Genomic DNA, 22,776 nt, shown 5'->3' with positions numbered 1-22,776 from the left:
GAAGGTATTTGTATTGCAGCGCAACATATGCCACCCATCGTTTGCCTAGTTATAAAATGTAAATAAAAATACTTATACCAAGCCATTTTTTATATGCATTGAATGAAACAATGTAAAATGATGATTTTGTAACCTTTTCAGCATGAAAAGACTACTTAGAACCGGGAAATTTGAAGAAAAAATTGATTGTTCTCAAAAATTTAACGAATTTCAAACCAAAAAAAAACAAAGCATCATTATTTTACTCGCTGCGTATTTTGGTTGAAAATATAACGTCAATTGTGTACAGAAAAAATTGACGGCGTTATATGTTGTAGCCAGGGTTGCCAACTACTATTTTCAAAAATCAGGAAGAATGAGAATAAAAAACAGAAAGAAATCAGGATAGCTCATATTGGGTTGTTCCGGAAGTTGTTGCCGATTTTTGAGAAACCAAAAGTATCATTTTTCTAGGCAATCATACATTTATTTAATTTTATATGCACAGCATATAAAGTTCCACAATCATTCGCTTTCCTTCACGCAGGTTACACGTTATTTTCTTCCAAAATGTTCCCTAACTTCGTAGAGTCGAAGGTCTTTGCCATTGAGAAAATTGTGCAAGGACCTGAACATGTCAGGAAGTGCAATTTTCGATTAATTTAGCTGGTAGGATAGCACCACTACGCCAGACTACAAAATAATTTATCGTTTGTTAAAGAGACATTAGTGGATAATACTACTCTTTTAGGTATTTTCAAACAGCAATAAAAATCACTTCGATGACGACTGTATTTCAACGCAGTGTCTTGAAAGTTCGAAAATAATGAATAAATTCTGCTTCGAGATCAAATGCGAAAGATTGAGCAGAGACATCCGACTTTTTCAACTGTCTGTCTGCAACTGTCTGCAATTGTCTAATCTCAGCGATTAATTAGTATCGAAATTTCTTTGATGTTTGGGGCGAAGTGGTCATTGGTGAATAACTACTTACAATATTCTGTTTACTAAAGCTGATATACCTCATCATATTCTACTCTTGAAGAGGGTCCTTTGTGACTTTGACCCTGGAAAAATATTTCACTCCAACTAAATCAAGTATGCATGAGAAAATTTCAATTGAGATTGTAGGTGAATGCGCCAAGCTTACTGCATACATATGTGAATTGAACAAATTTGGCGAAAAAACGCATAAATCTATCCCATTTAGCTTGATATTTGCAAGTGACCACTTTACCTTCAAGCAAAAAAAATGTACGATTTTTCAACTTTTTTTTCTAATGATGAGCCTTCGTATCCCGGATAGCCAATGTACGGGTAACTAGTTTATTATTGTCATCCACGGAACGAATGTTAACTCCCAAGTAATTGACCCGATGTCGGATACAGGTTTGGCGGAGGTTCGCTTTTTTGCGTTAGCTTATTCAATCATCATGCGTCTGACGCTTTGGCTTTGATGACAAATTTTAAGTTGATATTTTGATTTTATTGGGTCATTGAACTGGAAGGCGGAGTCGGAGTCGGTAAAAATTTTCCGTATCCGACTCCATAACTGCAACTCCTGCAAGCAACTCAACTCAAAAATAATTTTTAGCACATGTTTTGACATCCTAATTTATATCATTATGAGCTTAAAAATTACAAAAAATGTGCCACCCTCCCATACTAGTAGAAAGAACACATTGCAAAAAAGTACGCATCAATCCTTTCCGCATACTTTATCACATTAACGTCCTATGTCCGGAAGGGAACCATCTATCTATGCCTTCCTTTTCACTCTTACAAAACACTTCCCATGCATACTTTTAGGATCCAACATCATTTTATAATGTGGTGTAATATTCTCGCTTATTTGCACAACAGCACGAGTGGCTATGTAGGTAGCTTAGTCCTTTAAAACAGTCTTGCGTTCCGGCCTTGGTCCGATCCCTGCTTGGCTTCGTTTGGACTTTTTTTTTGGGTACAATTCCAAACTGACGTTCTGTCTGACAGGTCTGCTCCCATGCATACAAACATGCATACAAAACACAGGTGATTTCTATGTATATGCAACAAATGATTAGTCTGAAGCGATTATTGATCAAGCAACAGCCAACATATGCAACCAGACGCGCGACCGTAGTTTTCCAGCATGACAATGCTTGACCTCATATTGCTACACCGGCTGGAAGTTATTTGAAAAATCGTGTATGACAAGTCACTTTATTACTCAGACTCTTATGACTATAACTTTTTTTTCGATCGAGCCAGAGTGCTTTTATCGGGTTGCCTTCCATTTCAGAAGCAATACATTCTTGTTTTTAAACGATAAAGATTCATTTTAACAGGGAATCGATAAATGCAGGATGGTAGGAGAAGTAAACCCACCACCAATTCAATCGATTTTTTGGCGAATGTGTTTGATGATAAACATCGAATGTACAATTCATTCCCAATGAATTAAACAATAATATAAATGCATATCACCAGGCATCATACTATGCCTAAAAACAAACAAATAATCATTTGACTTACTTCGAGAATTTGGCCATGCCCCGCAGTTTGACCGGTCCGTACTCGAAGACACGTTCGGCGGTTTCGGCGAAGCCCAGCACCGGTATCCGCGTCCTTTGGCACACCATATGTGAGGTTTTGACCTGTGAACACAAAAATGGCAGGTGATTAGCAAACTTCGTTCGAAGACGCGCGGCTGCGAATATTGATTTATTCTCAACAGTGAAGGTCTCTTCCTGGTCTTCCGAGAGTTCATCGGCACGACGTGTCCGGAAGCGCGGAACGTGATTAAGACAATCGGTTACACCTAGTTAGGGAAGGTGGTTCAGCGACTCGAGATCTACCTGTATGTTAATGAGGGAGAGGTGTCGTCTGTACCGTTATGGAATGGGATGTTGGATGAGCGTGCGGATCGAAGGTGAATGTGACGATAAAGTTATCACCATATCATTTTTGTTTTGATTCGCGCCACACGTTCAACTAAAGGTCGTGCGAAAAAACGCGCATCTCGATCTACCGTAAACTGGCGCTGGGTTAGTGTCATGTGCTGATTTGTGAAGGTTACGTGGGAATTATGTATGTTCATGAGTAAGGTGATAAAACAATCAGAACTAAGGTAAGTTTGTTTGAGCGGTATTTCAATGAGGAAATCTACCCGCAGACACGTACAGTGTCTGCTCGGTATCTGTCTGTAACTAACCAAATAAATTATGCCAATCAGATATTATTTATATTTGGCGGTTCATTACTTTGACGCGTGTAGGATATGCAGATTTATTATTCATTATATCAGGTAAGGCAGGGAAGACGTAATGAAACGGACGCTACTTAAGATCAACAGCGATGATAAATCTCCGAATTCTTCCCAACCACGTAAATATGAACTGAATTCTACGAACTGTGGATTACGTTTTGTTTATGTTGTTCTGCTATTCCGGTCTAATTCACTAGAGCTGTCGGACTTAAGATTGAAATTACGATGTTTCGAATCACAAATAAAATTGTACGGAAGCATTCGCCAGACACAGTATGTCGAAACTTGTCCAAGTCTTAGAAAAGTGCGTCACTTGCCATATTCGCTTACAACATTTTAGAAAAATTGAAACTACTGAAAAAGTAGCAATACTAACAATTACTTCAATAAAAAGATTATATTCGTGCACATTGTCTCTAACTGATACTAAGTCTGTGAACTCTGTCCGTGTACAAACGAGCTCTCAATAACCTTGTTAATTAGGGAAACATATGTCGAAAATTAAATTAGTTTATAGGCGATATCAATTTGTAAACGGTAGCGTATTGACAAGAGTTTTTTTTTCTATCTGTATCAGCACTCCAATTGACATTAGATTGTGAGAGCGTGTTTGCAATCAATTGCCGGAAGATAACATCGAGAATCGTCTATTCCACACGAGAAAATTATCGTAACAAATAACTACCAATAACAGACTTTTTGTTAATCCATCCAAATTAAATTCTTTGGAGCTGAGCCACTTTCGCCAACCAAAAAGAGCTGCTCGATGGCAATGACGACGAGCATAGATAGGGATAAATCCGGCTCATAGCCTGTGCGGTGGGCAGCTTATCTTTGAAGTAGTTCTTATTGCTTGTAATTGATTTACTATCGACAACAAAGTGTTCGAAAACAACCTTTGTCAAGATCCGCGCGCACCTTCGGTTGTTTTGCTGTTTGATAATTAAATCTCATTTTGACGTTGGTATCAATCAAAGTATTTGTATTCGAACTCGAACGAGATAACGATTTGAAGATCGACATTGATGTTTTTTTCGTATCGTATTGCTTTTTGACTACTCACCAGAATATGTACACAATGTGTACAGATTAGGCCAATTATCACGGTACCTAAGGCGCCGAACAGAAGACCGGCATTTTTGAAGGCCACGGGCATGGCCAGAATACCGGTACCCAGGGAACTTTTCAGTAGATGTATGAGAGAGCCACTTGTGCTGCAATTTACAAATGAAAAACGATATGCTGATTAGACGACCATTGTAAAAACTCGCAATAACTATGAGTCATACCTGTTTGGCTTTTCGAGCTGCCGATGCTCGAATGGATTGTAATCGTCATCATCGGCGAGTTTTGTGCTGAAAATAGAACAAGTTTAGCGTTAGCAAAGTGGCTAAAAATAATGTCGATTCAGTACTGCTTAGAGGTTGTTGGAACAGGAATTGGTTCATAATTTAAAACATCACCACCAATGAAGTAAATGACTGATTTGAGATTACAATTTTATTGCCCGGTAAGCGCTAGCATTTGTTTCCGTCGCCAATCTATCGGCTGCCGTATTGTGTTGTTCAGTAATATAAAGAGAAGCTATGGCCGCGATTGATTTGATTACATTTGTACTGGGCTAATTGTACCCCAATTTAGATAACCGGAAGATCGAAGTTTTATTTGTTTCGCCTAGTCATTTATGACTTACACCAACCCCACAAAAATGTTTCAGTAGGTTTGTTTATGGTTTTTTTTTCAGAGAGGACAACAATACCGAGCTTTAAAGCGGGTAAATTTGTCAGTTGCTTTTTTGCCTTGTTTGGTTCCGTTTGGTCAGCTTATACTTGAAGAGTTTCATGACTTTTGAGTCACCATGTACTTCGGTAGAGCTGTTGCATATCAAAATGTAAATAAAAACAGAGATCGCTCTTTCGGTGGTAGTTTTGTACACATCGTATTTAACCTATTTCATGCGACGCGTTCGAACAATTGAACAGCAACTTCGATAATTATTAATATGGTAAAGTTTTGGCATCAAATAACAGCTTAATTTCTTACTTACCACTTACTATCAATTCCAATCAATTTTTTATAACTTTATTGAGCAAAAAATCGGTTTAAAGCAACCATGTGCGGAAAGTAGATAACCCAATATAACCTAACAAAAACAAAACTTAATAAAATGCAAAAGTATGTAAGCTTTTTTTTCACCTTTTCCTACATCACAATGTGTGTTCTTTTACACATTGTGATGTAGGAAAACATCATTAGATTGAACCTTCTACAGGACGAAAAATGTAGGTTTTGGTCATTGTTTTTGTTCGGCGATTTTACGATTTTTTGTCATTTTCCGGAAAACTGAGGAACGGAAAAACATCAATGGCTTTCGTTGAAAAATATTTTCTCTGCTTGGTCGTTAATGGGTTAATGAATTTCTCGTGAAATTAAATTTCTTCGATCTGATATCTCTGTCAGAATATGTGCAGAGGTGAACAGATATTTTGTTTAATTTGAGCGAAGAATTCGCATAGAAATTATTTTGTTGTGAGGGGACATCATTCATTCCTAGTGCTGAGATCATACACAGCTCGATACAGAAAGAAATGAATGGATGAAATTTAGGAATAGCAGTGCAATTTTGTTCGGTGGAAACAGCGCATCGATTTTCATATCGTTGCATATCATTAACTACAATACGCCTCGAAAAAGAGGAAGCCCGAAGTTGTCACATTACTTCCTCTCGCCGTTTCATCACTACATTGGGCTGAAGCGAAATTTTGATAATGTCACCAATAACGGCTCCTTTAGACGCTCAGTGAAGGCATTCATAAACGTGAGCAAGAGATTTTACCGGTTACTAGGTTTTTTTTCGAAACGATTGTTATGTCCGAAATATGGCGAGGAATACCATCAAATGAGCGTTATCTTATGTGAGAGGATTGAATCATCTTTCCTCAATAATTTTGCCTTCCGAAAGGCGCTGAAATACAAGTGATAACGAATCAAATGTAGCGTACATTCTACGGGCAATGTGAAAATATATTAGGAAATATTGCAATTTAAGCAACGACATTTTTCGATAGAGATATTTGCATCATTCGATAGATATTTTTTCTACGTACCTATTGAAGAAAATATTACATTCTTTGAAACTAACTCTTGTGCAAAAAAAACAATAATTTCTCATTAACGCAAGATGAGTCATATTTATTTCAAAATTTAAAATTTAATATTAACTCATAACATGGTCTAGTATCAGGACACTACCCGAATAAATACCATCTTAAAAACATAGGTTTAGCACAAGATGATATTTGTCGCTTTTGTAAAGCCGTAAGCGAAACCTCGGAACATTTGTTCTGTAACTGCGGAACTCTAACTAGACGCAGACTTCAACACCTTGATAAAGCTATTCTGGAGCCCAAGGAAATTTGGTCTGCGTCGCCGATCAGGATTATAAATTTTATCAAACAGATTATTCCTGTTTGGCACCTATCACGCTATAACTTTCAGTCTACTTCTTCATCAATATGTAGTAGATAAGCTAGAAGTGTAGTATAAAAAAGGGGTATACAACAATAGTTCAAAATAATGGACGCAGTGGTTCACACCCAACAGGGAGAAAAAAAAACTCATAACATTAATTAATCAACACTATTACTTTTATTATAATTTTATAATTTAATAACGCCTTGCTTCGTACATCAGGCCAGCTTCAGAGAACAGTTTTCACTGTAAACACTACTGCAAGGAGCTGAATGATAAACTATAGCAAACCTTGTCAATTGGGGGTACTGCTTAGAGTTTAATGGCCACTAAACGTAAGGCACGTGATTGCGATCGATTCGAAGTGTTTTCGCATTTTAGTCGATTACGTTAGCAAATGAATTTTTCTTTTGATTATCATTTTCGTTTGCCGTTTCGTTGAATCAGTCCCAAAAGGTGTCGTAAGCTTCGAGTGTAAGGTTTAATTCAGTTTCGTCTCTTTTGCTTCGTTCAATTTGATTTGTGGTGAAGTTGCCGGATATCAGGTATCCGGTATCCGCCCAAACTACTATCCGTTTCATCACTAGTATAAATTATTTGATTAAGTGACTTTCTTTTTTTATGTTTCAATCTAGACTACGATCAACCAACACCATCTGTTTAATTCCTATGCTGTTTATTTTTTTAAATTCGTTTATTTTTACAGGCTCAGTTACATAAGTTTAAAGGAGCCGAATTCTTAAATATGTTTTTAAAACTATATATATACTAAAAATTTTCTTAAATCTATGGTTAGTAATGTGGGAAACCGATTACTCGCGGTGGACTCGAGTTTAGAAGGGTGACATAATTTTTCAGGAAAAGGATGGGATATAAGGAAATTATTACAATGTTGATAATCACACACACTCAATTCTTAAATCTATTCGTATATCTATTGTGAATTTACATTTAAACTTGTTCTCCTGATTAAAGCAAGGGGACCAATTACTCGTAAAGGAAGAAAAGTAGGGTATAAGGATATAAGGATCATCACACACGAACATCGATAGCTTTAAGGAAAACATATATTTGGGACATGTAATCAAGGTCTAACCGAGCCAACACATCTCTCACCGGCACATTGGGCTGCCTTCCTCTAGCCCGAAGGGAGTTTTCTAAATTCGATCTGGCAACAAGATACACCTCACACGACCAAACAACGTGTTAGATATCGTGGTAACCTCGGCCACAAATGTAGAGATTGCTACCGGCCAGATTGAAACGAAAGAGTAACGCGTCTAACGAACAGTGATTGGACATGAGTCGGGAGAAGGTGTGAATAAAGTCCCGACTCAAGTCCAGACTTTTGAATCATGGTTTGAGGCTAACCTTAGGGATAATCGAGTGAAACCACCGGCCCAATTCATCTTCATTCCACTTACGTTGCCAGTTTGCGATGGTATTTTTACGGACTGAAGAATAAAATTCATTGAAGGCGATTTGACGCTGATAAATGTCGCCTTCAATTGCACCAACCTTTGCTAATGAGTCAGCCCTCTCGTTACCCGGGATTGAGCAATGTGAAGGGACCCAGACAAAGGTAATGACATAACAGCGTCTGGATAAAGCACTCAAAATTTCTCGTATTCTCTCAAGGAAGTACGGCGAGTGCTTTTCCGGCCTCACTGAACGGATAGCTTCGACAGAGCTAAGACTATCCGTTACAATGTAATAGTGTTCAACAGGTCGTGAGGCAACGCTGTCCAGCGCCCAGTGTATCGCTGCCAATTCAGCAATATACACTGAGCAAGGATTCTGAAGACTGTGGGAGGTGCTAAAAAGTTCGTTGAACACTCCAAATCCTGTGGACTCGTTTATAATGGACCCATCGGTAAATTACATATTATCACAATTGATACGCCCATACTTTGCATTGAAGATCGTAGGAACGATCCCCGATAGAAGATAATCTGGAATATCATGGATTTTCTCCTTCATGAACAGATCAAAATGCACAGAGGAATTGATGTAGTTAGGAAAACAAACACGGTTTGGAATATACGAAGAAGGATCAACCTGCATGGAGATGAATTCATAATATGAACTCATGAATCCGGAGCGAAAATTTAGCTCGATCAGCAATGGGCTCCCCACGAGGTGCCGGTAATTGTACGGAGAAAGTTTATTCTTTGTTGACATTTTTCACTCAGATACCTAATATGGGCCCCCCATTTGATGTCGAACCAGACCCCAAGATACTTGAATGACATAGCATGAGTGATCGGTTTACCCAAAAGTTGAAGCTTTGGTTTTGCTGGTCTATGCTTCCTAGAAAAAACCACCATCTCTGTTTTCTCCGTGGTTGAAAAATTGTTCAAAGTATTTTGTAAGGGTCCTTGTAGGTCGGATTCGTTTGATCCTATGACAGACACCATTCCATCATCTGCAAGTTGTCTTAGGTTGCAATTTTGTGTAAGGCAATTGTCGATGTCGCTTACATAGAAGTTGTACAAAAGGGGGCTTAAACATGAGCCTTGGGGGAGGCCCATGTAAGAGAACCGGCTTACTGCCGAATCTCCGTGAGAAAAGTTCAAATGTTTCTCGCAAAGCAAGTTATATAACATATTATTCAATAGAGGCGGCAGACCCCGAGAGTGTAATTTGTCTGACAAAACCTCTATTGAAACAGAATCAAAGGCTCTCTTTATGTCCAAGAAAACTGAAGCAATTTGTTTTTTTTCGGCGTAAGCCATTTGAATTTCTGAAGAAAGCAACGCAAGACAATCATTCGTCCCCTTGCCCCTGCGGAACCCATATTGTGTATCTGAGAGTAGGCCATTCGTTTCAACCCATCGATCAAGGCGAAACAAGATCATTTTCTCCAACAATTTCCGTTGCAAGACAGCATTGCTATTGAGCGGTACGAATTGAAGTCGGACGCGGGTTTTCCGGGTTTTTGAATAGCTATAAATCGTACTTGTCTCCAATCATCTGGAACAATATTATGCTCCAGAAACCGATTGAATAAATTCAACAAGCGATGTTTCGCCACATCAGGGAGGTTTTTCAGCAAGTTGAACTTAATTCGATCCGATCCCGGAGCAGAATTGTTACAAGAAGAGCAAGAGAGAATTCTACCATCGAAAACTCGGAATCAAGATCGCACCTATCTTGTGGTATATCTCGAACTATTTTTTGCACAGGAGCGGAATCAGGACAAACCTTCCGTGCAAAATTGAAAATCCATCGTTGTGAATATTCTTCGCTTTCATTCGTTGAAAAGCGATTTCTCATGTTTCGAGCCACTTTCCATAATTTTTTCGTTGACGTTTCTCGTGACAAACCTCCCACGAAATTTCGCCAATAAGCACGTTTTTTCCCTTTGATCTAATTTTTGAACTGGTTCTCAAGGGATAAATACGTTTGAAAATTTTCAGGGGTTCCACGTTTCCGAAAAGCTTTAAATGCATTCGTTTTTTCTAGAAAAAGCTTGGAACATTGGCTATCCCACCATGGATTGGGAGGCCTTCGACGAATAGTGGAACCTGGGATGTCCTATGCTGTTGATCGTATTATATAAGCGCCATTATATTTTCTGACATCGATGGTAAGCAGTGTTCAGAAAACAAACGCAGCGCTGCGCTTTAGTTTAATTTTCATCAGCGCGCGCTCAAAGAAAACTCGTATTCTATCTTGGTGCGAAGAGCACAAAATTCATAAGCACGACAGCGCAAAATGTACTCGGCGCAGAACTCAAATACTAAACATTTCTTCTGACTTGTGTGATGCGCGACTTATTCTACACACACACACACACACACACACATACACATCAAATTCTAGCGCTCGCTTTGTCTTCGTTCGTTCTAAGCAAAGCATAAAATCAACAGCGCGCCCCCATTTGAACCGTATACGCTCAGAGTTGCCAATAATATTTTTCAAAAAACTGGAAGATTGCTCTCACAAAAACTGGAAGAAAACTGGAAGATCCCGTTTTATTTTAAAAAGTCCGGTTTTGATATATCTAAAATGATTTTTTTATCCATTCCAATTCTTGAGAAAAAGAATTTCCTTCGAATTTTCCATCGTGTAAAGTTATATTCGAGTGGTGGGAAAAGTCATTTTGATCTGTTCGTAGGGTATAATTAATTAATGGTTGATTTCATCATTTTATGAACAACAAATAAATACTATGTAGTTAATAAAATCAACCATTACTAATACCTTTACCTGATCTTATCCTTCGAGCAGACCAAAATTACTTTTCCTACCACATCCTACCGAACATTAGTGTGAAAGAATATTTGAGGATATTTTCCTCTAGAATCTTTAGAACATACGGTTTTATTTGGCTCTCATTTTGAAAATCCCATAGTTATTACGTCATGTTCATAAAATAGTTGATAAAATATGTCGAGAAAACTGCTCGACAAAGTGATTAGAGACGGGGACATGGTTTCTGGTTATAGATCACTGCATCGAACCAACCCTCAATCCTCTCTTCTTTTTCTTCTAATGCTAATTTTGACATTTCTGTAGTGTTTCTTTTTACCATCTTCGTTGCTATCTTTTTCAAATTCAAGGAGAATGAAGAATAAAAGAAATTAATCAATGCACAGTACCTAACCTTACCTTCTATTTGGCGTTTTTGCGTAGTTTATTTCAGTTCCCATTCGTTAACATTTTAAAGAGACCTGTAATATTGCAACAAATGAGAGCTCAAATGAAACTCAAATGAAACACAAACTTGCAAAATAAACAATATAGTGCATATGCATTTTATGCAAAGTATGCATTTCTCATTTTATTACAAACTATGCGTCAAATAAGAAAGCTTAGATCATGCGTACTATTAATGCTTTTGAATCTTTGAGTGACCATTAGAACCTAATATCCCATTGATGTAAAATGAAGCAAGGTTGCTTGGTTCATGGTTCATATCAATTAAAGTCTGTGTAGCACATAGACTCTATGATTTTCTAAACTTTAGAATGATTTGGAAGTACTAGAACATCTAATATTTATATAAATTCGAAGACAGTGTAGCACATTAGTGCTTGGGTTGACACTACACGCACTGCGCGCTAACCGAATTGAATTCTGAAGTGTAAGCAAAAGCAAAATAACACTGTAAGAAAAGAAAGATCTATCCAAGATCTATAAAGATGTAGAATTGATCGAACGGTAAATGTCAAAAAACAAAATTGTCGAAGGTATAGGAAGGATGAGGGAGGGATAATATTGATTTGTTAATATTGGGATAGTATTTATTTTACATAAAATGGATAAAACTGAAGCACACATATAAAAAAGAAAAATAAGATTTTGGGATTTAACTGTTTGACTGGATTGAGAGGAAAAAACTGGAAGATACTAGTTTAAACTGGAACATTGGCAACGCTGTATACGCTTGTGTGAAGAAAAATATCTCAACAGAGAGAGCAATCCAGTTTCAATCACGCAGTATAGAAATACGGTGCAAGCACGGCGCAAATTTCAGCGTAAAACTCAGCTTAACACTGGGCGCAAATCTCTGCGTAAGAACGGCACTGACAACCAAACATTCATCTGTGCTCATTCGCCAGAGCACATGCGTGCACAAGGAGTGGGAGCTCAACTGGGTACAACAATCTTGTTGCGCATCAGCACTGAGTTGCATTCTGTAGACTGATGATAAGTACCTTCGATCAATGGTGTTCCCCGAATTCCAGATATCATTCTCATCATTCACAAGCTTGTTCTCTACGGGCAAGAAACGTGGACAACGCTCGAGGAGGGCCTGCGAGTGCTCGGAGTTTTCGAAAAACGAGTACTAAGAACGATCTCCGGTGGCGTGTAGGAGAACGGAGTGTGGAGGCGAAGAATGAACCGTAAACTCGCACAGCTCTTCGGCGAACCCAGTATTCAAAAGGTGGTTAAATCTGGAGGGATACGGTGGGGAGGGCATGTTACAAGAATGCCGGACAACTACCCTGCGAAGATGGTGTTTGCCTCAAATCCGGTGGTTGCAAGACGACCAGGAGCACAGCGAGCTAGTTGGTTAAACCGGGTGGAGCGAGATCTGGCGTCGAGTACACGATACCCAAGTAATTGGAGACCGGCAGCTCACAACCGAGTGAATTGGAGGAATATTGTTCATGAGGTCTTGTCAAAAGACGAAAAGCCAATTAAATAAACAAATAAATATTCACAAGCTTCTTTTTGGTAACATGGTCTCGTCTGAACAACTCCTGGTATTTTGAAGCGATGCACGCCATTGAGTGTTGTACAGCGGCCTCGTCGATTTTGTTCGCCGCAGAATGCAAGTTGTTTTGTACTGTCTTTCACTCTTCACCATTTTTTGGGACTTTTTGAAGTTCCGCTTGGCGATCGTGCAACATTATCTGGCTCTGGAGTGTTGGGAGGGTTGCGATCTTTGAGTACCCCCATCGCATTATTCTTGGCATACCATTCCATTACCTTTATTTCATAAAGACAGTATGCCTAATCCAGCCGAAACAGACCGTGTGAGGCCGGAGAAAAATCAGCAGACGTTTCTCCAGACATTCCTTGATGTATTTGTTCTTTTTTGGGGAACTTCAACAGCTTCATGGCCTTGCAAATGTCTTCCAGCTTTTCCTTTTCCGGCACCTACAAAACTTCTTTTCCGAAAGCGGACTGGTTTACCCAACATTGCTTGCGAGAAGCTTGGAGCGTTTCTCCTCTTGTTTGGACGCCATTTTGAGAAAAGAAGAGCAAACGTCAAAAAAAGTTTAATCGGTCCACCCTTTAAACGCAGCGCAGTCAGCTTCGTCAACAGATACTGGATACGATATTATTTGTGATGACTTTCGATTTGTACAGTGACGGACAAACCAATAAGACCACAAAGGGGGTTTGACGTAGGACTACGTCTAGCCTTCCAATATAGGGAGGAGCTCATTCCAATGTTTCGGGTGGAAAAAAATGGAATGTTTAGAACGTTAGTGTCTCTTCAATTGATTCATGGATTTTGATTTTGATGAAACATAAATAATAGGAAACATCCCCAGCTATGTTTTTGCCTAATACATATATAGTGCACAAAGTAAAAAGAGTAACCAATGTAACGTATAAAATAGGTAGGTTTTGACGTAGGACTACGTCTCTCATTTCTATACCGGGGTGTAAAATCAAAGTTTCGAAAACGAAAGCGTTACGCCGGAGACCGAGATTTTGAGCGTTAATAGCTCCTAAACAACTGAACGAAATGGTATGATAAACACTTCATTCGAAAGATAAAATGTCTACGCGTTCTATACTTGTTACTTTTTGATCCAAAAACTTGTTTCAATAGTCTTAAAATTGCTTTCAAAACAGGCTATTGAAATCACAAATCAGTATACAAGCGAGCGCCGCTCGGAAATCCACTCAGTTCTAATTGAACAGCGATTGGAGCATGTTGTCGCTGTTGTGGTGAAGCTCTTCGTTTATCATGAAAGCGCTGATGAACGGTGTCACCAAGAGCCTGTTTGTGCACCTTAGGCTAGACATGAATCCATCAGGAGGAGAGTGATTCCACAAACGGTTCCCCGGGAAGATCTCGAAGCAGCCGCTACACACACACACACACACACATACACGCGCGGAATTCTTTCCGTTTGGATGCCATTCAGCATCGAGAAAGATCCGGAAAATAATCTGCCAGTTCCTCTGGGAATTTAAAAATACATTCATGTGAAAGAGTTTATTTGAATGTTTTCTATCCATGTAACACTGTGACCAAATATGTTTCAATCAAGTGCTATTAACAGATCGAGTTAGCATTAACCACTGGTGGGCTTCCAGTATCGAGGAAAATGTGGAAATATCTAATCGTTACTGAAAATAATCTGCCAGTACCTCTGGGAATTTAAAAATACATTCATGTGAAAGAGTTTTTTTGAATGTTTTCTATCCATGTAACACTGTGACCAAATACATTTGGTTTTGTGATTTTTCAATCAATCGCAATTAACAGGATAGCTTCTGAAGATTATTTTTCCCAATCAGTAGGATATTTCCGTATCCAATATTGTATGCGCCCGCAATCGATTCTTGCTCTGTCGCCGAAAATTCCGAGCTCAGAGAGTTCATTCCCCTCTAGTTTGCCTTCCAAATTGCCATCGTAAACCACACCTTCTCTCGATTCAATCACACACAAAAAGCATACTTAAGCGATATTCTGGTGGTGAGACACATTCATTTTTCGTGAGGACATTGACAAGACAACATCGTTGCCTAACGTGCTGGAAGAGGTGGACGGCGAAGGATCGACACATACACGCGCAGAATTCTTTCCGGTTGGATGCCATTCAGCATCGAGAAAGTTCCGGAAAGATCTAATCATTGCTGGGAAATAATCAGCCAGTTCCTCTGGGAATTTAAAAATACATTCATGTGAAAGAGTTTATTTGAATGTTTTCTATTCATGTAACACTGTGACCAAATATTTTTCAATCAAGTACTATTAACAGGTGGTTATCGAGTTAGTATTAACCACTGGTGGGCTTCCAGTATCGAGGAAAATGTGGAAATATCTAATCGTTACTGAAAATAATCTGCCAGTTCCTCTGGGAATTTAAAATTACATTCATGTGAAAGAGTTTATTTTAATGTTTTCTATCCATAAAATATCCATATAATACATTTGGGTTTGTGATTTGTCAATCAAGTACAGTTAGCAGGTTAGCTTCTGAAGATTATTCTTCAGAACAAGGTTTTTCGTATCCTATATTGGATGCATAAAACCTTGTGCCTCCAACGTAACGCTCTCGTTTTCGAAGTCTCCCAAATATTCATTTATTCATTCATTCAGAATGGATTTAGATTCAACTTCAAACAAATGATCTCTAAATCAACGATAGTCCTACGTCACCCTTGCGGTTATACCATAGATATAGCCCACTTCCTGTTTTTTCCCATTTTACTCACTAACATTCTCTCACAATGTAACGAGTAGCATGCTTCCGTGCCATTCGGGCGTTAGTCTATATGGTATGTGTTCTTTCTTGGATGTCACGTTGCATCAAAAGAGAGGAGGTACGAATGAACGGTAAAACCTAAAATTAGTCACACTCTAGATAGCGATCAGCTAACACCACGTATTAAAGTTAAGAGTTAATTTGAGAACTATGCTGTTGTATCGATTGCTGGAGCCGCTGTTATTGTTTTGACGTAGGACTACGTCTTTCATTTCTATACCGGGGTGTAAAATCAAAAACGAAAGCGTTACGCCGGAGACCGAGATTTTGAGCGTCAATAGCTCTTAAACAACTGACCGAAATGGTATGATAAACACTTCATTCGAAAGATAAAATGTCTACGCGTTCTATACTTGTTACTTTTTCATCCAAAAACTGGTTTCAATTGCCTTAAAATTGCTTTCAAAACAGGCTATTGAAATCACCAATCGGTATATAAGCGAGCGCCGCTCGGAAATCCACTCAGTTATAATTGAACAGCGATTGGAGCATGTTGTCGCTGTTCTGGTGAAGCAGACTTCGTTCATCATGAAAGCGCTGGTGCGCTTATTACCTGACCTGACCTGACCTGACCTGACCTGACCCTACCTGACCTTACCTGACCTGACCTGACCTGACCTGACTTATGTTTTCTAACCATATAACACTGCGACCAAATACATTTGCTTTTGTGATTTTTAAATCAAGTGCGATCAACGTAAGACCACGTCTTTCGGGATGTTTACCCAACAATTTCTCAAAAGAGAAATGGGTGTTCTGAGAAAGGATGAGCGCACGCAAAAATAATGTAGACTAATTTGATGCAACAGTTATTTTGTCTATTGGAAATGTAATACAAATCATATCACAATACAAGCAATGTATTATGCATTATACAACTTTCGTGTGATTGCTTTTTTTGCTAAATATTGTGCCTTCAACGTAACGCTCTCGTTTTCGAAGTCCCCCAAATATTCATTTATTCATTCATTCAGAATTGATTCAGATGCAACTAAAAACAAATGATCACTGAATCAACGATAGTCCTACGTCACCCTTGCGGTTATACCACAGATATAACCTACTTCCTGTTTTTTCTGTTCTGATTTGAGTTTTGATTTCACACATATCACGTTGCATCGTGTGAGAGGCATAAATTTTCCGCATTGTAGTTTCAATTTCACGATCGATCTACCAGCAACCAGTCGGCGGCGGCGGCGAGGGCTTTCGAATTGCTTTTCTCAAGGCCAGGAGATGAGAGTTTAGGTTTAGTTTTACGAATTTGCCTTTTTCGAGGCGTATGAACTGGCCACAACAAAACAAAACAAAACAAGAGGAAAAAGATTTCAATAAAAGTGAGAAGGAATTGAGTAGCGGCGTAGGAATAAAATGAAAGCACATCAGAATCCAACGAAAATCGAATCCAGCAACAATAACGCCAACACTAAGTTATGATCCAGCAACACGAAAGCCAATGACAACATCGAAGATTTTTTTCAGAACCATCAAAACTTTTATGAAGAGTTATTTCAACTAAATCATTTTCCGGGTAACCCACAAGTCACATTCTCATTTGAAAAATTCGAATAAATGAAAATGAAACAATATATTTAAATTGACAGCCCATTTGACATTAACAGTTCAACAAAACGATACATAAATCCCAAACTGGAGCTGGAATCAGAAAAATAAATAAAAAGAATCATTTTCATGGCCTGAAAATTAGTGAACAAAATAATATGACCAGTACAAATTAAATTTCCCGAAGCGGATTGTTCATAGTAAACAGATCAGATAATCAGTATTTTGTCATAAAATCCTTATCCGTGATAAAGGCCGTTTTATATTATCCAGCACGTAGCGTGAACGGCACGTACCGACACCGGCAGACAAATGCATGATGTATTCATATCATCAGACATAGCAACTTCTCTGTACGGACCGGCAACGCGGACGAAGCGGAGAAATGCTACTGGTGATTGAACCGATGTCGTACCGAAGAGCGACGAACGCACCCATACCACGAACTTCGACGTTTGATTTGTATGTATGGTGCTACTCGCCCGTGTAGTCGTGCCCGGCACCGGCAAAATATTCTTTTCGAGAAATCCTTCATGCATTTGTCTGAAACGTGCTGTGTATGTTCGGAGCCGTTCCGCTATATATACGTATATACATTTGAAACACACGCAATAATATTGGTCTTGCATGAAACGTGCCGTGCCGGTTACGCTACGTGCCTGATAATATAATATTACCTTAATTTCGCCAAATGTCTTCCGCATGGAATCGACATGAGCTTGATATGTAGCAACTAGAATGGCACAGGGTAAATGATCTTGGTTTGTCCAATTTGGGGTGTTTTTACGTAACTAGTAAATGCAAATCAATTTTTCTTCATGAAAATCACACATAATCGATACGAGTTTGGGTTTGTTGAAAAGCCCCAAGTCTCTAGTTGCTAATACTACCATAAGGTGTGGAAATTATTCAAATTTTTATGTTTTTTAACGATTTTCCTTAAAGAAGAATTATGATCATGGTTTGACCACCTCTGATCATGGTTTGCCCAAAAAAATTATCATGGTTTGTCCGGTTTTAGAAATCTCCATTTTTGAATGAAAACATTCGAATTCACAATTAGACGTTGCATTTATCATTGCTTGAGTTTACTGTCATCATATTGATTCATTCATAATTTAGGCTTTCTTCAGAATATTGCCTTTTCTTGGGAATTTTAGAAGTGTTCACCTCAACACAATCAACACAGAAAACCCATACTTCTGCTATGCGCGAAGCACACCATAAACAAACATAAACAAACTGCAGCGCGCCAAGCGGTTGCCATAGAAATCATGTGGACAAAACAACATTATTGAATTGGACAACTCTAGATCAGAATTGAGTTCATCAAAATGCGTTAATTTAATGGTTTAGCTATGTAAATCCGATACAAATGGTGAGCAAGTATGATGTTTACAATATTTATAAGTGTTGTAAACCAGAAAAGGTCTGAATACGTGCCAAATAATCATCTGGTGATCTATTAAAAGTTAGCTCGAATGAGGGGCGCATTGACACAAATAGAAGGTGTAGGATTATAAACCTTTGAAACATGTGATTTAAAAATATACTATCAAACTACTATAAATCATGTAAAAGGCAATTTCATTTATATGTTTCGAAACATTCGAAGGCCTTATTTGATACAGGAGCGCTGAATTAGAGCATTCAAAAAAGTGGGCAAACCATGATCATATTTTCGACTGGACAAACCAAGATCATTTACCCTACCATGCTTCTGGAAATTTTAGCTCTTCGCTATTTACTCGATTTAAATGTGCCAACCGCCATAGGCTCTCGACGGTATTTAGGTTTGGATATTGAGCTGTCCTGCACATTACATCAATTTTCCGATTAGAAAATCGTCGTTTCACTGACCGTGCATTATGCTTAGGGTCGTTATTCTGCATCACATTTAATAGCATTTCCCACTCTGTATGAGGAAGCATAACGCATACCAATATTCCCGTGTAGGGGAGCCGCGGGTAATACGGGCAGTGAAGGTAAAATGGGCAGGTGTTTGATTTGTATAGTTACATTTTGAATTTCAGATTTCTGTTAATAAGAACACCTTCTACATGTTATTCTATAATATTTAAGGCACCCTATGGCAATGAATACTGATTAAAAGTGGAAAAGGGAAACAAAAACCGAAAATCATACATGATTCTGCGTTTGGGTGTAATTTTAGCTGCTTCGATATGAAGCATTTTGAGTGGTTTAATATCAAAATTCAATTCGATAATGGTTATACTTCGGTTTGTGAGTTAACAGAGAAGCGATATTAGGTATGTACGGAAAAGTAAATTCATTTTTCAGTGGAAAATTTAAATTATTGAAATAATTGTACTGGTGTGGTAAAACGGACAGTTGCCAGTGGAAGTGAGATGGACTGTGAAAAGTCTGTTTAATCTATTCCTAAGGAATGCCCTGCATCTATAAATGGAAATCAAATCGCCAAATGTGGACTGTTTAGAAGCTGACTGGAACCAAAAGCAAAATAGTGGAGGGCCTGTCCGTTCATACTGCTGAAAAGCACCATATCACTTCTAGGTGGATTAATTGGTTGAATAAAACTATCCCTCGTGATCGATAAACCTCTACGTTTCATGTATTACAAACCTGTCCATATTACCCGCATCGAAAAAAATGTTGTACTTTTCGGTCGGACTTTTTTGTAAAATATTTGGCCAATTAGGTATATTGAATAGGAAGAAACTGCATCAAAGTTTTGGGAAACATGAGTTTCCAAAGATATAATTGAAGATCTTCTTAACATGTCCATTTTACCCCCACCTACCGTCCCCTATAGATATTGGAATCCAAAAGATCGATCTAACTGCGTATCATGAGAAACAAGAAATGATATTATCCCTTTACTTCTTAATTGACAATTATTGGAAAATTTTTATGGAAGGTTCTATGTTAAATGGTTTTCCCCTGTTTCATATAAACAAATAAACATACTGTATATATTATTTGAAACTCAATGGAAATCCAAAATTGCTCTCAAATTCGTGAAATATCGAAAATTCAAGAGCAATTGAAGCAAGGAGACACAGCTCAATGTTTCGGCCAGTTTGTGTTGATGACCTTGCTGCCTTCAGAGTCGGTTCCCACGGTAATAGTTTCACTACAACAAATCAGATAAAAGTGCAACCGAATTTCAAACATTTACATGCAAATACAGACGTATATCATTCGTTGGAATAGAACACACACTGCAAGGCATATCAAGGTAATGAAAACATGTATGAGCATGTTCAAAGACTTCTGGCTCTAAACAAATCCATCACCCGTGCTAAAAAAACTCAAAAACTCCAGTGACTTTCATCACTATCGTCCGAAAAGTGAAACTATTTCCATTCTTCGGGCCTGATTCTCGAATACACTTCACGGTGGAAACGAAATAAACGGCACGCCATTGAACTACGTTTTACGAGTTAGTGAAGTGTCGAAGATAATGATGAGTTTTCATGCAGAATGAGCACTTTTCAAATAAAAAATCATTAATGAAAATTAACTTCTTCGTATCAAACTGGTATTCAATGTGAGTGTGAGTGGAAAACTTTGTTTTCTTCATGTGATATAATAATCTCATACAAAAATTTAATCTGAAGATAATTTGATATTATAATGATAAATTTAGTGGGAAACTAATCTCGCATCCAGATGTCGACACCGTACCGTTGTCATCGCGAATGCGTTTCATACCGTTTCCACCGTGAAGTGTATTAGTAGTGTATTCGAGAATCAGGCCCTTCTTCCTATGTGAATAACACTCGACTCGATTTCACTGCTGCAATAAACACAACCATCTGAAAAGGTTTGTAATCTATTGCTCAAGCCCGTCATCGTATATCTCACTATCCCTCTGCTGTAAAAGTTCATCATCGACATCACGACATGTCAGATGGTGGTAAATTGGTAATTCGCGATGGTGTCGACGTCTGGTGGCGACTTCAAATTAGGGCCATACTTTGACCATAAACCCAAACTCGTTAGTGTAATCTCTATCAAATTAGAAAATACGAAACCGGTTTTTAAATTTCAAAATTTGAATGAAAATTTTCACATCATGTTATTTAATTACTTGAAACACGTATTTCTGACTTCCATTCAACCATATGGCTATACAATACCAAATTTGTTGCTGATTTTTTTCATTATAATATAAAATTATCTTCATAAACAATTTTCGTATGAGACTTTTTCACCACCTGCAAACAAAAATGTTTTGTAATCAAATAGAATACTAATTTGATATGGAAAAGCAAATTTTCATTCATAATTTCAATTTTGAAAACATTCATTCTGACTGAAAATCAGCTTTTTCTTGAGGCTCCCCTAAACTAGTAAACGAAGCACAATGCCGCCAACGCGGATCGCTGTTTTGAAGAAAACAAATACTTTTGACGTTTCAGATGTTGGCACCAAAAACATGACGGGTGTCATACAGCTGCTCAAGCCCTAAACTGGCAATTTGCAGAAAATTGAGCAAATTGAGAAAAAAATGCAACCAGAGTAAGTGGATATATTCATTATTCAACATGCCAACGCTGAATCTAATACTGCAAATATCGTTATGACATATCCAAAGAGCTAATTGGCGTATTCTGTTTTTAGGTTTAAAATAAAATACACAAATATTGCAAAAAGAGTTTGAAACTTTACAGTGGCGTGAAGTGAGTGAAGTGGAGTGAAGTATTCGCACCCGGGGCGGAAGTGTCTGGTTGCACCCCCTCTCTCTTTGCTATCTGTATATGGTGTATGGAGAGAAAAAGGAGAAGTATTTGTTAATGTAGGGGTGTTTCTGCACCCCTAAAATCGTGTACCAGGGGGCGGTCCGCATCCCCCGCGCCTCTCAGTCGATGCCACTGAATTTTCATTTGCACGGATAAATTGGTGTCAGCCGTTTACTTCTTTGAAAATCATTGCATACAAATGCTGAGCGCAACTACGCTTGAATAATTTAATTGTGAACCACTTTTTCATTTCATTTCGTATTTTGGCTGATGAGCCGTGAACCGTGTAATATTATCTGTCAATGATTAACTTGTTGGTTTATCCGTAACCGTATGGACGAGAGACTCTACACAACTCTACAAAAAGGAGTCTAGAGGTGTCAAATCTCACAATCTAGGCTTCACCTCTTGAATGGGCCTTTTTTGAATACAGTGTTAGCCCAAAATCTTTGAGTCGAATCTCCTATGTGGTCGAGACAATTCCAATTGTTAAGAATTGGTGGTTACGGCACCGATAGCCTTCCCTGTACGTACACCCAAAATTAGTTTTTAGCACATGTTTTGGCATCCCGATTTGTTACGTGATATGAGCTTAAAAATAACAAGAAACGTGCTACTCTAAGTTTGGGCGTACTCTTCGGACAAGGATCGATGGTGTGGTGTTTGATAGAGTAAAATTTCGGCGGAATTTGGATGTTACGTTCACTAAGCTGATAATGGAATCCATTAAGTGGTCCGAAATAATGAAACATTTTTTATCACAGAGCAAGTTTTCAAGTTGCAAGTTTGTATGTTTGCAATACTAATCAAGCATTTTTTACTTTGACAC

The 22,776-nt window shown here is 38.2% G+C and overlaps 1 protein-coding gene across 2 annotated transcripts in view; it reads right to left on the bottom strand.

Moving 5' to 3' along the window:
* Window positions 1-22,776, bottom strand: part of LOC129767665 (proton-coupled amino acid transporter-like protein pathetic) — a 71,509-nt gene that overhangs the window by 8,370 nt on the left and 40,363 nt on the right. For both annotated transcript variants that reach the window (XM_055768785.1, XM_055768786.1), the window contains 3 exons: window positions 4,516-4,581; window positions 4,290-4,440; window positions 2,494-2,615 (listed from right to left, as the gene is read on the bottom strand). In XM_055768785.1, coding sequence (XP_055624760.1) covers window positions 2,494-2,615; window positions 4,290-4,440; window positions 4,516-4,581 — 339 coding nt within the window. The remainder of the gene's footprint in view (window positions 1-2,493; window positions 2,616-4,289; window positions 4,441-4,515; window positions 4,582-22,776) is intronic.

Source organism: Toxorhynchites rutilus, chromosome 2, assembly GCF_029784135.1.
Source record: "Toxorhynchites rutilus septentrionalis strain SRP chromosome 2, ASM2978413v1, whole genome shotgun sequence".
Classification (NCBI taxonomy): domain Eukaryota; kingdom Metazoa; phylum Arthropoda; class Insecta; order Diptera; family Culicidae; genus Toxorhynchites; species Toxorhynchites rutilus.
Note: the sequence above shows the minus strand (reverse complement) of the source record. Positions and strands in the feature narration are given on the sequence as shown.